Genomic DNA, 16197 nt, shown 5'->3' on the forward strand with positions numbered 1-16197 from the left:
GTTTTTGGTAGAACCCTTCAGGGCATACCATTCTCAAATACGCCCAGAGACGGTCAGCGTTTAGCATGTGGAAAGTAATTAATTTTTACCCAATGAACACAACAACTTAACAACCAGAACCTAAGACTCAGGTCTTCTAATTACCAGTTCTCCATTAAATCATCTATTACAGCTGTCAGCCACACCAAGTACTTTAGAGTGTAACATGTGAAATGGCATTTTTTTTTTTTCCAGAATGACTGCACACGTTAAGTTTCAACACACAACAACTTAAATAACACCAAAATGCACAGGACATAATCACTGCTCCTAAGGAGTTTTTTAGTTAGCCTAGTATTACTGATTAAGGAGACCTGGTGATGCTGTGGAAACCCAGGTGCTGTAGTGGTTAAGTGCTACGCTGCTAACCAACCGGTCAGCAGTTCGAATCTACCAGGCGCTCCTTGGAAGCTCTGTGCGGCAGTTCTACTCTGTCCTAAAGGGTCACTATGCGTCTGAATCAACTGGACAGCAATGGGTTTGGGTTTGGTTTGGTGATTTTAGAGCCCTAGTGGTACAGTGGTTACCAGCACCTTGTCAGCACTTGAAATCCATCAGCCACTACTTGGAAACCCTGTGGGGCAGTTCTCTGCCCTACAGGGTCAACTATGAGTTAGTATCAATGGGACTACAACAGGTTTGGTTGTTTTTTGGTGGTGGAGTGGCTAAGTGCACGCTGCTAACCAAAAGTAAAAAGGTAAGAAAATACATCAGTTCAAATCTACCCGCCACTCCTTGGAAACCCTACGTAGTAGTTCCACCACTCTGTCCCTATAGGGTCGCTATGAGCTGAAATCCACTTGACAGCAATACATTTTATTGCTGATTAAAAGGTTTTTTTTTTTTTTTTTAGGGTTGCTATGAGTCAGAATCAGCTCAACAACTGGTTCTTTTTTTTTTTTTTTAATTGTACTTTAGGTCAAAGTCTACAGCTCAAGTTCATCTCTCATACAAAATTTTATACACACATTGTCACTGACACTAGTTGCAATCCCTACATATGACAGCACACTCCCACTTTCCACCCGGGGTTTCCCAGTATCCTTCCAACCAGCTCCTGCGCCTTCCTGTCTTCTCATCCTGCCTCCGGAGAGGAGCTGCCAATTTGGTTTCCTGCATCTGCTAAAACTAAGAAGCATGCTCTTCGTGAGTATTATTATTTTTTTTTACAGTCCTGTCTAATCTTTGAAGAGTGGTCTTCGGGAATGGTTTTAGTTCTGGGTTAACGTAGTGTCCAGGGACCATGGCTTCGGGGGTTCACCCAATCTGTCAGACCATTAAGTCTGGTCTTTTTATGTGAGTCTAAATTCTGTTCCACACTTTCCTCCCACTCTGTTGGGGGGTCACTGGTGGTAGCTAGGCACCATCTAGTTCTTCTAGTCTCAGGCTGGTTGATGTGGCCCTTTTGTCTCTTGGGCTAGTATTTTCCTTGTGTCTTTGGTGTTCTTCATTCTCCTTTGTTCCAAGTGGGTTAGGACCAAATGATGCATATTAGATGGCTGCTTGTAAGCTTTTAAGACCCCAGACGCCACTCACCAAAGTGGGTTGCAGAACATTTTGATTAGAAGATATTCTCTTAACTGAAGTAGGCCAAATGGAACAAATATTACCAAACATCTAAAAGGCAGTAACTGTATACAACTTAAAAAAAAAAAAAAAAAAAAACTTTTGTGTTTTCAGTGACAGTTCACACAGAAAATTAAGTTCCCATTTAACAATTACTACACAAAATGTTCAGGGACACAGGTTGTATTTTCCACAATGTTTTAACATTCTCATTAATTCCATTCTGGATGTTTGGCTTCCAATAATCTCATTTCTCTCTCCTCTTACCCTTTCATCTTTCCTTTAATCGTTACCATTTCATCTCATATAGATGATTTTTTAAAGGTGTGCAGTACTCTCGTAAAATTATTTCATGAGGCAATCTGTTACTTAGCTAAAAGGTGACCTCAAGGGCTAGCTTCGGTTCTAGGTTTAGGAAGCATCTCAGGGTGATAGTCTCAAAGTCCTCTAGCCTCACCTGGTCAAGTCTGGACTTTTTGAGAATTTGAGTTCTGTTCCACATATTTCTCCCCTTTTATCAGGATCCATCTATTGTGGTAGCCGGGTACCATCTGCTACTTCTGGTCTCAAGGCAGATGTGTTATTTATCTTTGTAGGCTCAACCTCAAGCAGAATTCCTGAACCAAATTTGGGGAGAGGGAAAAACTAGCATTAATTGAACACAACCCCTTATTACATGACTTAAGTTCATTCACTAGCTGTATGTTGTTGGCTAGGTTATTAAGTCTCTCCATGCCCCAGTTCCTCATCCATAAGGAGAAAACAAAACAAAACTTATCTCCTAAGGTTGTAGTAAGAACTAAGCAAGAGTATGCACGTACAACACTTATAGCTTAGTAAGTATTGTTATTTTTCTATGCTTCATCCTGCTTAGCTGTTGAGGACACAAAAGCAAAAACACACTTCTTATTCTTGAGTTTGAATAAATTCTTATAATTCAATATGATATAATAAATAAACTGGAGAAAGGTACAACCACCTTTGGAGAGAATCAATCCCCATTTCACAGACAAGGAATTTGAGAATAAGAGATAAAGATTCACTCCAAAATCTACATGCATTCCCTTATACCACTCTGTTTCCAAGAGTAGGCAATTAACACTACTCCTTTGATTCTTAAATGCTGACTTTTCTTAGGGCCATCCAAAGTTTCCTCTCTTGTACTATTCTCTGGACAATCTCATTCAGGCTTCAATAACTAGACATTCGTAACTTCAAAGTTTTGATCTCTAGTCCACATTTTCTACCCAGCTTTCCACCTATATATCTAAGTCTAGTTGACTTCTGGAAACCTTAGTGGCATAGTCGTTAAGAGTTTGTCTGCTAACCAAAAGGCTGGCAGTTTGAATCCACTTGGTGCTCCTTGGAAACCCTATGGGTAGTTCTCTGTCCTACAGGGTCACTGTGAGTCGGAATCGACTCGTCAGCAATAGGTTAGTTGACTTCTAAACTACTGGCATTCCCATTTCATTAATTCGTTCATCATCCATTCAGTTGTTCCAGTCTTAGAAACACCCTCCCCCACCTGCCATCATATTGATACCACTGTTCAAAACTTACTACTATATTATTCAATCTAATCTTTATTTAACATCCCTGTGATATACGTTCTATCATTCTCCCAGTTTTATAGGTAAGAGGTAACTTTTCTTGGTCAGTTACTGAATGGCAGAGCTAGGCTTTTAACAAATATGTTACATGCCTACTATGTTCCAGGCACCATGAGCAATACAGGCAGTCCTTATTCATGCACTCCCAACACTTAGCATAAGCCATCATTTCTCACATAGGCTACTACAAAAGTCTTAACTGTTCTCCCACGTTCACACCTTGCTTGTTTCAATCTATTCTTCACACTGCCACTAGAATGATCTTTCAAAAATTAAGTTCTGATCATCTCTCCTCCTCTTAAAACCTTCTAATAATGTCTTGATTTGTTTTTCTCAGGTCACTCTTCCACTGGTGCTCTGCACTCCTGCTTTGCTTTTGTGTCCCAGAATGCTTCAGTCTCCCCCCTCTCCTCACGTCTTTCAAAATGTGTTCCTTTTGCCTGAAATACTTGTCCCATCTAGCTACTTCATCCTTCCCAAATCAGCTAAAACATCATTTCTAGAGTTTTCTCTTTTTGTTTCCTATGTTGCCACTAGACTATGAGCTACATAAGGGGAGGAGATCCTGCATTGTTTTTGTTCTTTGATCTCTCTCCAGTTCCTAAAACTGTACCTGTAGCCAGATCTCAGTAAATACATGCATGAAGCACCTTGAGTGCCCTGTAACAGAAAAGCTGCATAATGTCACTGACAAGATCCACAGCAATGTGTGGCAGTTTCATAGATGAATAAAGAAAATAAATGTAGGTTCATTGCATAGTGCCTGGGGTCTTATAAGCTTGCAAGCAGCTCTCCAAGGCACAATAATTAGTCTCTTTTCACTGGAACAACACAGGAGAGTCAGCAATAGGAGGAAGATATGGAATGTGTGGCTAACTGCCTCCACAAACAGCTATCTCCTCTGCCATGAGACCAGAAGAATTGGATGGTGCCATTATGAAACATTTTGATCAAAGATTCCATAGAATTCTGATCAAAAGGGGGTAAATGTAGAACAGAATTTACAATTTTAATGGACTCCAGACTTCCCGGAGCCATAAAGGATGGATGAACCCCTGAAACTACTACCCTGAGATAATCTTTAAAACTTAAACTAATAATATCCACCGGAGTCTTCTTAAAACCAAACACCACTTTAGCTTAATGAGTAAAAAATGTCTGCTTCAGCTTTTTGCTCTTTTAAGAACTACCTATATGGGATCAAACTGACAACAACTTGAAAGATTAGACGGGAACCTTACGGGCAGTGAATTTATGTTAGATGAGGGAGGAACAGTTCAGAAAAGGAGGGTGAGAATGGTTACACAACTCAGAACGTAACCAATGTCACTAAATGGTACATGTAGAAGCTGTTGAATTGGTGTGTGTTTTGCTGTGCATATATTCTCAACAACACAACAAAATAAATAAAATTAAAAGGAAAAAAAATGCATGTAGGTCAAAGCAAGGAGACATCATCTCTCACAAACTAGTGCTTGGACCAAGGTTTAAGACTTCAGATTTTGACCGGGTATTTTAAATGAAAGAAGTTGTGTCCCACAAGGGGGATCAGGGAACAAGAAACATTAACAATAAATTAGTTGGTGTTTTACTGGTAATTAATCCTGAGGACTGTCTGCACACTACTATTTACTTCAGCATCTTGGCAGAGAATTCTATTTTCTGCTAAACCTTCTTTGTGGCTTATTTTCTTATATACTCAAAATACTCATAAAGAAAACAGAAAGCTTTTTAATTATATGCAACTATTAACAAACACAGACAGCAATTAAAGAGAATTTAGCCCCCTCATGTCATGAGTCCAGGGTATAGCTTTCAACTCAATATTAAAAGCTAAACCCAACAGGCATCAGGGCATATAGAATAAGTGGTATTTCCTTCAATTTGGACATCTTGTAAAGTGATATACATAGCTCAATGCTGTAAACAATGCTCAGAACTTTTCTACCTAAAATCACCTTCAGAGCCACACAAGAAAACTGGTCTTGTGTCTTTACAGGCAGATCCCTACTTGGCCCTCAAAACGTTTCACTGGGCTTGGTCTTGAATGAACAGACTGTTTCAAAAACTGCAAAACATCTTCAGAGGTTGAAGATTTCTGACCATGAAGTAAGTTTTAAAAGAATGGGCCAATGGTTCTGAAGGCCATACTAAAAAAGAAGTTCCAAGCGTTTTGTACGTCAATGGAAATAGTGTCTAGGATTCCATGGAAAACTACCGTTGAGGGTAACGATGTTCTGTTGGATGCATAAATTCCAGCACTCTTAGAAAAAAATCAAAGTGCTTTACAGTCACCCTGTCACCTTCAAAGGCAACAGAGCCTCCAGATTATCAGTTAGAGATCACCAGCTCAGGCTGCCAGGCAGTCAGCACGTGCTGGACACTCTTCCCATTCCTGTCATCTTGACAGCCTTGCGGCAGAAAAGCTGCATAAAGTCACTGACAAGATCCAGTGCAATGCGTGGTAGGCGGATTTCGTAGCCGAAGCTTGAGCAGTTTTCGAGCTGGTGAGGGATCTACTCGTTGCATGCTTCTCTTCCCTGCAGAGGAAGGGAGTCAAAAAATAAAATTTCAAGTGAATTCATATAACATTTATTAAAAACTTACTGCACAGTCATGTGCCAGACAGTGAAGGACACTACCATGATAAATAAGTCTCTGTCCTCAAGGAGATGGAAAAGTAGGAAAGCCAGCCACAACTATAATAGATTGCAAAAAATAAGAAAATTCAGGTGTGTATGGAAAATATTCTGGTGAGGGAAAGCTACAGAGAAGCAATGTCAACGTCAACTGAGTTGAGTCTTGAAGAATAAAAAGACTTGGATTTGCCAAAACAACATGGTTCGTGGGCATTTAATTCTCAGCCCAGTGTGTTTCCGAAAAATTTATATCTGGAAATTTCCCATCAACTATGAGTACCTACAACATACTAGTTAGTGCGCGTGTGTGTGTGTGAGTACCTACAACATACTAGTGTGTGTGTATATGAGTACCTACAACATACCAGTTAGTGTGTGCGTGCGTGTGGCGGGGGGGGCGGGGGGGAAGGGATCACCTGATACAGTTGCTACCCTCTGGGACCATATGCTTTGAAGAGCAGTTTGTGACTGAAGGGCTAGCTAAACCCACAAAGCTATTCAAGCATCCCCTAAAGAGGCATGCTTACCAAGCTGTACTGACACCTTCTGGAGACACTGGGTACTTTCATCCATAAAGGCATGCAACTGCTTCGCCGATCCTTGCAGTTCATCCATCTACAGACAAAGATAGCTGTGAGCTTAAGGGCTCACCGGCTTCTTTGATATTTCTCAAATACGCCAGGCAAGCTCCTGCCTCAAGAGCTTTCCATTTGCAGTTCTTTCAAATTGGAATGCTTATGTCCAACATTTTCTGCTTGCTCCTCCGGATCCACACTCCACTCTTCTCCATCTCAGATCTACGCCCAGATCTGTATGACCCCAAGTCCTCTGGTTTCTGGTTGGGTTTGGTCAATAGGGAGCCCAAATGGGAGGGAGCTGAACATGGTCGGGGTATTTATTACCCAGGATTGCTCCTGGAAGGGTCCTCTTGAGTTGGCTGTGTCCCCCAATTGAAGGTCATGGCTCTTTCAAAGCACCTGACTATGTGACTTTCTCCCTCCAGATGCCACTGTAACTGCTCCTCCCACTGTTCCTTAGGGCCTAGAGGTAGTAATAGCTCAGCTGCCCTGAAGTCACAAATTCTTAAGGCTTCAAAACACTCACACACTTATAAGTTTTTTAAAAAAGTTGCCATCAAGTTGATTCTGACTCATGGCGACCCCATGCGTGCAGAGTAGAACTGTGGTGTATAGTATTTTCATGGCTGTCAACTTTTGGAAGCAGATCACCAGGTCTCCTCTTTTGCGGTACCTATACCCGTTACAGAAACCCCGGTGGTGTAGTGCTTAAGTGCTACGGCTGCTAACCAAAAGGTCGGCAGTTCAGATCCACCAGGCGCTCCTTGGAAATTCTATGGGGCAGTTCTACTCGGTCCTATAGGGTCGCTATGAGTTGGAATCGACTCGACGGCGGTGGGTTTGGGTTTGGGTTTATACCGGTTACACCAAACTCATTGCTGTTGAGTCAATTCTGACTCACAGCGACCCTATAGGACCGAGTAGAACTGCCCCATAGAGTTTGCAAGGAGCACCTGGTGGATTCAAACTGCCGACCTTTTGGTTAGCAACCGTAGCTCTTAACCACTATGCCACCAGGGTTTTCTGGGGTACCCACGGGTGGATTCAAACTTTGTAGTAGTGGCTGAGATCTTAGACATTTGCACAATACAGGGCACACTTTTATACATAGTCCCTCATAAATAAACTCTCCTCGAATTATCCTATTTCAAGTGCCATCTGCTCCCCACTGATACTTAGACTGATACAATACTACTGCCCCAAATGTCCTTATGGCTCACTCCCCCACTTCTTTCAAGTCTGTGTTAAAATGTCACCTTACAGAAGCCTTCAGTAACCACTCTGTAAACAGCAAGCTGATGCTCTCCCCGTCCTAGCTCCCCTACCCCGCTTTCTTAGCACTTACCACCATATGCTTACTTGTGATTTCTTATCGTCTTTTCGTATTTCCCTCAGGTGGAGTTGAATATACTTACCTCTCAATACACATATTCTCCAGGCCTCTTAGATTTCTAAGGACGACAAAGTGGCAAAGCCAAATAATTCAAACAAATAAACATGAGCTAACTCACCACCAACTCCATACAATCAAAGACCTTTTCTTGGTTCTGTAATATTTTCTGGTAGTCTGGTTTTGTATTCAGAACTTCACTCTGGGAAGACCCAAGATATGTTGTAGGTTCCACTTCAACTTCAATACCTTTGCCTTCAGCTGACCTTCTAAAAACAAAACAAAGAGCTATCGAGGAATTTATAAACATTTTCTGGGGAGGGCAGACCAAAGACAATCTTGGAAAAAACCTCCTATGAGGTTTTATTAACTTGAATCAATATTCATTCTACAGTAGGTATACCAACTCCTAGCCACCCTGTAGGACAGAGTAGAGCTGCCCCACAGGGTTTCTAAGGAGTGACTGACTGGTAGGTTTGAATTGCTCATCTTTTGGTTGGCAGCTGAACTCTTAACCACTGAGCCACCAGGGCTCCACTATAGGTATCGCCTCTCTTAAAAGGTTCTGAAATGATTGGCCAGTATTAATGTTTTTATACCACTGGACTCCTGAAAATCCTGGTCACTTGACGAGGTCACCTGAAATTCAGGCCAGATGACTCCACCTAGCAGTACGGTCCAGGTATAAAAAGGACTATATCTGGGGCAAAACGAAGCCAAGGCTTGATATCTTTAAGTCGGTGTCTATAATCTTTTTTCTTTTTAATTTTCATTGTGCTTTAAGTGAAAGTTTACAAATCAAGTCTCTCATACAAAAATTTATATGCACCTGGCCATATACTCCTAATTGCTCTCCCCTTAATGAGAGAGCTGGCTCCTTCCCTCCACTCTCTCTTTTTGTTTCCATTCCGCCAGCTTCTGACCCCCTCTGCCCTCTCATCTCCCCTCCAGACAGGAGATGCCAACATAGTCTCAAGTGTCTACTTGATCCAAGAAGCTCATCTTTTTGAAACCCATTGTCCAGTGCAATCCCTGTCTGAAGAGCCAGCTTTGGAAATGGTTGAAGTCTTGGGCTAAAAGAAGGTCTGGGGGCCATGACCACCAGGGTCCTTCAAGTCTCAGTCAGACCATTAAGTCTGGTCTTTTTATGAGAATTTGGGGTCTGCATCCCACTGCTCTCCTGCTCCCTCAGGGGTTCTCTGTTGCATTCCCTGTCAGGGCAGTCATTGGTTGTAGCCGGTTGTAGTTCTTCTGGTCTCAGGCTGATGTAGTCTCTGGTTTATGTGGCCCTTTCTATCTCTTGGGCTCATAATTACCTTGTATCCTTGGTGTTCTTCATTTGCCTTTGCTCCAGGTGGGTTGAGACCAACTGATGCATCTTAGATGGCCGCTTGCTAGCGTTTAAGACCCCAGACGCCACTCTTCCAAGTGGGATGCAGAATGTTTTCTTAATAGATTTTATTATGCCAATTGACTTAGATGTCCCCTGAAACCATGGTCCCCAAACCCCTGCCCCTGCTACACTGGCCATCAAAGCATTCAGTTTATTCAGGAAACTTCTTTGCTTTTGGTTTAGTCCAGTTGTGCTGACCTCTCCTATACTGTTGTCTTTCCTTTCATCTAAAGTAGTCCTTATCTTCTATCTAATTAGTGAATATCCCTCTCCCTCTCTCCCTACTCTTGTAACCATCAAAGAATATTTTCTTCTCTGTTTAAACTATTTCTTCAGTTCTTATAAAAGTGGTCTTATACAGTATTTATCCTTTTGCAACTGCCTAATTTCACTTAGCATAATGCCTTCCAGATTCCTCCAAGTTATGAAATGTTTCGCAGATTCATCACTGTTCTTTAACGATGCGTAGTATACCATCGTGTGAATATACCATAATTTATTTATCCATTCATCCATTGATGGGCACCTTGGTTGCTTCCATCTTTTTGCTATTGTAAACAGTGCTGCAATGAACACGGGTGTGCATATATCTGTTCATGTAAAGGTTCTTATTTCTCTAGCATATATTCCAAGGAGTGGGACTGCTGGGTTGTATGGTAGTTTTATTTCCAGCTTTTTAAGGAAGCGCCAAATCGATTTCCAAAATGGTTGTACCATTTTACATTCTCACCAGCAGTGTATAAGTGTTCCAGTCTCTCCACAACTTCTCCAAAATTTATTATTTGGTGTTTTTTGGATTAATGTCAGCCTTGTTGGAGTGAGATGGAATCTCATTGTAGTTTTGATTTGCATTTCTCTAATGGCTACCGTTCGTGAGCATTTCCTCATGTATCTGGTAGCTGCCTGAATGTCTTCTTTAGTGAAGGGCCTGTTCATATCTTTTGCCCATTTTTTAATTGGGTTATTTGTCTTTCTGTAGTTGAGTTTTTGCAATATCATGTAGATTTTAGAGATCAGGCGCTGACTGGAAATGTCATAGCTAAAAATTCTTTCCCAGTCTGTGGGTAATCTTTTCACTCTTTTGGTGAAGTCTTTGGATGAGCGTAGGTGTAGTGTCTATAATCTTTAACCAAAAAATAAAGCTGGCTAACACAACATTCAATGATGAAAAGACTAAGACCTTTCCCCTAAAAAGCAGGAACAAGACAAGGAAGCCCACTCTCACCACTGCTATTCAGTATTGGTCCTGGAAGTCTGTCTTAGTTATCTAGTGCTGCTGTAACAGAAATACCACAAGTAGATGGCTTTAACCAACAGAAATTTATTCTCTCACAGTCTAGGAGGCTAGAAGTGCAAATTCAGGGTGCCAGCTCCAGGGGAAAGCTTTCTTTCTCTGTTGGCTCTAGGAAAAGGTCTTGTCATCAATCTTTCCTTGGTCTAGGAGCTTCTCAGCACAGGGACTCCACGTCCAAAGGACACACTCCCCTCCTGGTTCTTCATTCTTGGTGGTAGGAAGTCCCTCTCCTGGCTGCTCATTTCTCTCTTTTATATCTCAAAAGAGATTGAGTCAAAATACAACCTAATCTTATAGATTGAGTCCTACCTCATTAACATAACTCTCTAACCCTACCTCATTAACATCATACAGGCTAGGATTTATAACCCTTAGGGAAATCATATCAGATGACAAAAAGGTGGACAACCACACAATACTGGGAAACATGGCCTAGCCAAGTTGCCTCACATTTTTGGGGGACACAATTTGATCCATGATAAAGTCCTAGCCGGAGCAATTTGGAAGAAAAAGAAATGAAAGACATCTAAATTGGGAAGGAAGAAGTAAAACTATTCCTTTTCACAGATGACATGATCCTATATATAAAAAACCACAAGAAACCTACCAGAGCTAATAGATGAATTCAGCAAAGTTGCAGGGTATAAGATTAACACACAAAAATCAGTTGGGTTTCTATACACCAGCAATGAGCAATCTGAAAAGGAAACTAAGAAAACAATTCCATGTACAATAGGATCTAAAAAAATAAAATACCTACGAATAAATTTAGCCAGGGAGGTGAAAGAAAGGCTTGTACACTGAAACTATAAAACACTGTTGAAAGAAATTAAAGAAGACCTAAATAAATGGACTGCCGTCAAATCTATTCCGACTCATAGCCTTATAGGGTCGCTATGAATCGGAATCGACTCGACGGCAGTGGGTTTTTTGGTTTAAATAAATGGAAAGACATTTTGTGTTAATGGACCGAAAGGCTTAATATTGAAATGACAATACTACCCAAAGCAATTTGATGCAATTCAATCCCTGTCAAAATTCCAATAGCCTTCTTTGCAAAAATGGAAACTACAATCAACAAATTTATATGGAATTGCAAGAGGCCCCAAATAATCAAAGCAACCTTGGAAAAGAAGAACAAAGTAGAAGGTCTCATACTTCCCGATTCAAAACTTACTACAAAGCTACAGTAATCAAAACAGTCTGGTACAGGTATGATGATGGACATATAGATCAATGGAATAGAACAGAGTCAAGAAATAAACCCATATATCTATAGTCAATTGATTTTCAACAAGGGTGATAAGTCTATTCAATGGGTAAATAGTCTCTTCAATAAATTGTGCTGGGACAACTGAATCTCCCCATACCAAAGAATGAAGCAAGATGCATACCTCACACCATATATGAAGATTAACTCAAAATGGATCAATGACCTTAATGAAAGAATGAAACCATAAAACTCTTTAAAAAAGCCAAACTCGTTCCTCTGAGTCTACTGTGACTCACAGCAACCCCATGTGCTTCTACAGGGTTTTCAACGGCTGATTTTTGGACAGCGGATCTCCAAGCCTTTCTTCCAAGGAGTGGACTCCAATCTGTCAGGTAGCAGCCAAGTTTGTTAACCGTCTGCACTCTTAGAACAAAACATAGGAGTAATGCTTCGGGACCTAGTTTTGACAAAGGATTCTTAGATATGAGGACAAAAGCACAAGCAACTAAAAACAAAACAGGTAAACTGAACTTCATAAAAATGAAAAGCTTTTATGTATCAAAGGACCTAATCAACAAAGTGAAGAGACTATTGAATGGGAGAAACTACTAGGGAACCGTACATGTGATAAGGGTTTAAATATGCAAAGTTTATAAAAAAATCCTACAACTAAACAACAAAAAGACAAACAACCTAATCAAAAAATGGGCTAAGGACTTGAATAGACATTTCACCAAAGATACACAAATAGTCAGCAAGCACATGAAAAGATGCTCAATGTCATTAGTCATTAGGGAAATGCAAATCGAAACTACTTTGAGATACTACACCACTTCACACCCACTAAGATGGCTATTATCAGAAAAATGAAAAATTGCAAGTTTTGCCAAGGATGTAGAAAAATCAGAACCCTTAACCACTGCTGCTAAGACTGTAAATGGTGCAGACACTGTGGAAAACATTTTGGCAGTTCATTAAAAAGTTGAACATAGAACTACCACCCGCACTATCCAGCAATTCCACTCCTAGGTATACACCCAAAAGACTTGAAAACAGGAACACAAACAGATACTTGAATACCAATATTCACTGCAGCATTATTCACAATAACCAAAAGGTGAAAACAAACCACACGCCCATCAACATATGAACAGATAAACAAAACGTGGTATATATCCACACAATGGAATAATATTTAACCATTAAGAGAAATGAAGTTGTGATACACATTATGACATGGATGGACCCTGAAAACAGTATGCTGAATGAAAGAAGTCAGACACAAATATTCTATGATCTTACATATTTGAAATATCTAAAACAGACAAATGCATAGACATCAAAGTTTATTAGTGGTTATCAGCAGCAAGGAGGAGATAGGGACAGGGGCACTGGGTCCCTGTTAAGGGTGATGAAAAACTTGGAAACAGACCGGTGATGGCTGCACAGCATGGTAAATGAATGTAATTACTGCAGTGTCAAATGAATTGTACACATACAAAAGGTTGTTGTTGTTAGGTGGCGTCGAGTCGGTTCTGATTCATAGCGACACTATGCACCACAGAACAAAACACTGCCCAGTCCTGCGCCATCCTTACAATCGTTATGCTTCAGCCCATTGTTGCAGCCACTCAGTCAATTCACTTCATTGAGGGTCTTCCTCTTTTCTGCTGATCCTGTACTTTACGAAGCATGAGGTCCTTCTGCAGGGACTGATCCCTCCTAACATGTCCAAGTATGTAAGACCCAGCCTCGCCATCCTTACTTCTAAGGAGCATTCTGGTTGTACTTCTTCCAAGACAGATTTGTTTGCTCTTTTGGCAGTCCCTGACATATCCAATATTCTTTGCCAACATAACAATTCAAAGGTGTCAATTCTTCGAAGTCCAGCTTTCACATGCATATGATGTGACTGAAAATACATGGCTTGGGTCAGGGGCACCTTACTCTTCAAGGTAAAATCTTTGCTTTTCAACACTTCAAAGAGGTCCTTTGCAGATTTACCCAATGCAATGCATCTTTTGATTTCTTGACTGCTGCTTCCATGGCTGTTGATTGTTGATCCAAGTAAAAGGAAATCTTTGACAAATTCAATCTCTTCTCCATTTATCATGATGTGGCTTACTGGTCCAGTTGTGAGGACTTTTGTTTTCTTTATGCTGAGGTGTAATCCATACTGAAGGCTGTGGTCTTCGATCTTCATCAGTTAAGTGCTTCAAGTCCTCTTCACGTTCGGCAAGCAAGTTATGTCATCTGCATAACGCCGGTTGTTAATGAGCCTTCCTCCAATCCTGATGTGCGGTTCTTTATATAGTGCAGCTTCTAAGATTATCTGCTCAGCATACAGACTGAATAAATATGGTGAAAGGGTACAACCCTGATGCACACCTTTTCTGACTTTAAACCAAAAAGTAGCCCCTTGTTCTGTCCGAACAACTGCGTCTGGATCTATGTACAGGTTCCTCATGAGCACGAATAAGTGTTCTGGAACTCCTGTTCTTTACAATGTTATCCATAATTTGTTCTGATCCACACAGTTGAATGCTTTTGCATACTCAATAAAACACAGGTAAACATCCTTCCGGTATTCTCTGCTTTCAGGCAGGATACATCTGACATCAGCAATGATATCCCTGGTTCCACATCCTCTTCTGATACCAGCCTGAATTTCTGGCAGTTCCCTGCCAATACACTGCTACAGCCGCTTTTGTATGATCTTCAGCAAAATTTTACTTGCATGTGATGCTAATGATATTGGTTGAGAACTTCCTCATTTGGCTGGATCACCTTTCTTCGAAATAGGCATAAACATGGGTCTCTTTCAGGTGGTTGGCCAAGTACTTATCTTCCAAATTTCTTGTCATAGATGAGTGAGCGCGTCCAGCGCTACAACCATTTGTTGAAACATCTCGATACTCCATCAATTCCTGGAGCCTTGTTTTTCACTAATGCCTTCAGCGCAGCTTGGGACGTCTTCTTCCCGTACCATCGGTTCCTGATCATACGCTACCTTTTTTTAAAAAAAATTTTTATTGTGCTTTAAGTGAAAGTTTACAAATCAAGTCAGTCTCTCATATAAAAATTTATATACACTTTGCTATATACTCCTAGTTTGCTCTCCCCCTAATGAGATAGCACACTACTTCCCTTGATTCTCTATTTTCATGTCCATTCATTCGGCCAGCTCCTGACGCCCTCTGCCCTCTCATCTCCCCTCCAGACAGGAGCTGTCCACATAGTCTCATGTGTCTACTTGATCCAAGAAGCTCACTCCTCATCAGTATCATTTTCTATCCCATAGTCCACTCCAATCCCTGTCTGAAGAGTTGGCTTTGGGTATGGTTCGAGTCCTGGGCTAACAGAAGGTCTGGGGACCATGACCATGGGGGTGCTCCTAGTCTCAGTCAGACCATTAAGTCTGGTCTTTTTCCCAGAATTTGGGGTCTGCATTCCACAGCTCTCCTGCTTCCTCAGGGGTTCTCTGTTGTGTTCCCTGTCAGGGCGGTCATCGGTTATAGTCAGGCACCATCTAGTTCTTCTGGTCTCAGGCTGATGTTGTCTCTGGTTTATGTGGCCCTTCTGTATCTTGGGCTCGTAATTATCTTGTGTCTTTGGTGTTCATTTGCCTTTGCTCCAGGTGGGTTGAGACCAATTGATACACTTTAGATGGCCGCTTGCTAGCGTTTAAGACCCCAGACGCCACTCTTCAAAGTAGGATGCAGAATGTTTTCTTAATAGATTTTATATGTCAATTGACTTAGATGTCCCCTGAAACCATGGCCCCTAAACCCCTACCCCTGCTACGCTGGCCTTTGAAGTGTTCAGTTTATTCAGGAAATTTCTTTGCTTTTGGTTTAGTCTAGTTGTGCTGACCTCTCCTGTATTGTGTGTTGTCTTTCCCTTCACCTAAAATAGCTCTTATCTACTATCTAATTAGTGAAAACCCCTCTCCCTCCCTCCCTCCCCACTCTCATAACCATCAAAGAATATTTTCTTCTCGGTTTAAAACTACTTTTTGAGTTCTTGTAATAGTGGTCTCATACTTCTCCTTTTGCAACTGACTAATTTCACGCAGCGTAATGCCTTCCAGATTCCTCCCTGTTATGAAATGTTTCATGGATTCATCACTGTTCTTTATGGATGCATATGGTACCCCTTGAAATGGCTGAATGGCAAACTTTTTTAAAAAGAAAATAACTGCTAAAACTTGACAGACTTACATACAGAGTAACAATATGTAAGCAGAATTTAAAAACTTGAAGAGCTAAGTTTTTTTAAAATTTGTAACTTTAAGATGATCTGCCAGACCAGAATCTCACAAAGGGATTAGAGAGTTTACTATGCAAATAATTTGAGTAAAAGCACTGCAGGGACTGGACAGTTCACTGAGCAAATTAGGTGACTGTGGCCTACCAGGGAATTGGTCAATTTGTGGTCTTGGTGGGGGGAGTAGGCTTATAAAAGAGCCAATCCCA

At 41.0% G+C, this 16197-nt stretch overlaps 1 protein-coding gene across 5 annotated transcripts in view; it reads right to left on the reverse strand.

Annotated features, from left to right (window-relative positions):
- Window positions 1–926: 926 nt before the first annotated feature.
- Window positions 927–16197, reverse strand: part of DSN1 (DSN1 component of MIS12 kinetochore complex) — a 31493-nt gene continuing 16222 nt past the window's right edge. For 3 of the 5 annotated variants that reach the window (XM_023550218.2, XM_003411533.4, XM_023550217.2), the window contains 3 exons: window positions 7944–8091; window positions 6382–6469; window positions 927–5755 (listed from right to left, as the gene is read on the reverse strand). In XM_023550218.2, the coding sequence (XP_023405986.1) occupies window positions 5652–5755; window positions 6382–6469; window positions 7944–8091 (340 nt within the window). In that variant the 3' untranslated portion in view covers window positions 927–5651. The other 2 variants (XM_010591662.3, XM_064276052.1) reach the window with 2 other exon arrangements.

The sequence above is a fragment of the Loxodonta africana genome, chromosome 24, assembly GCF_030014295.1.
Source record: "Loxodonta africana isolate mLoxAfr1 chromosome 24, mLoxAfr1.hap2, whole genome shotgun sequence".
NCBI classification, from domain to species: Eukaryota; Metazoa; Chordata; class Mammalia; order Proboscidea; family Elephantidae; genus Loxodonta; species Loxodonta africana.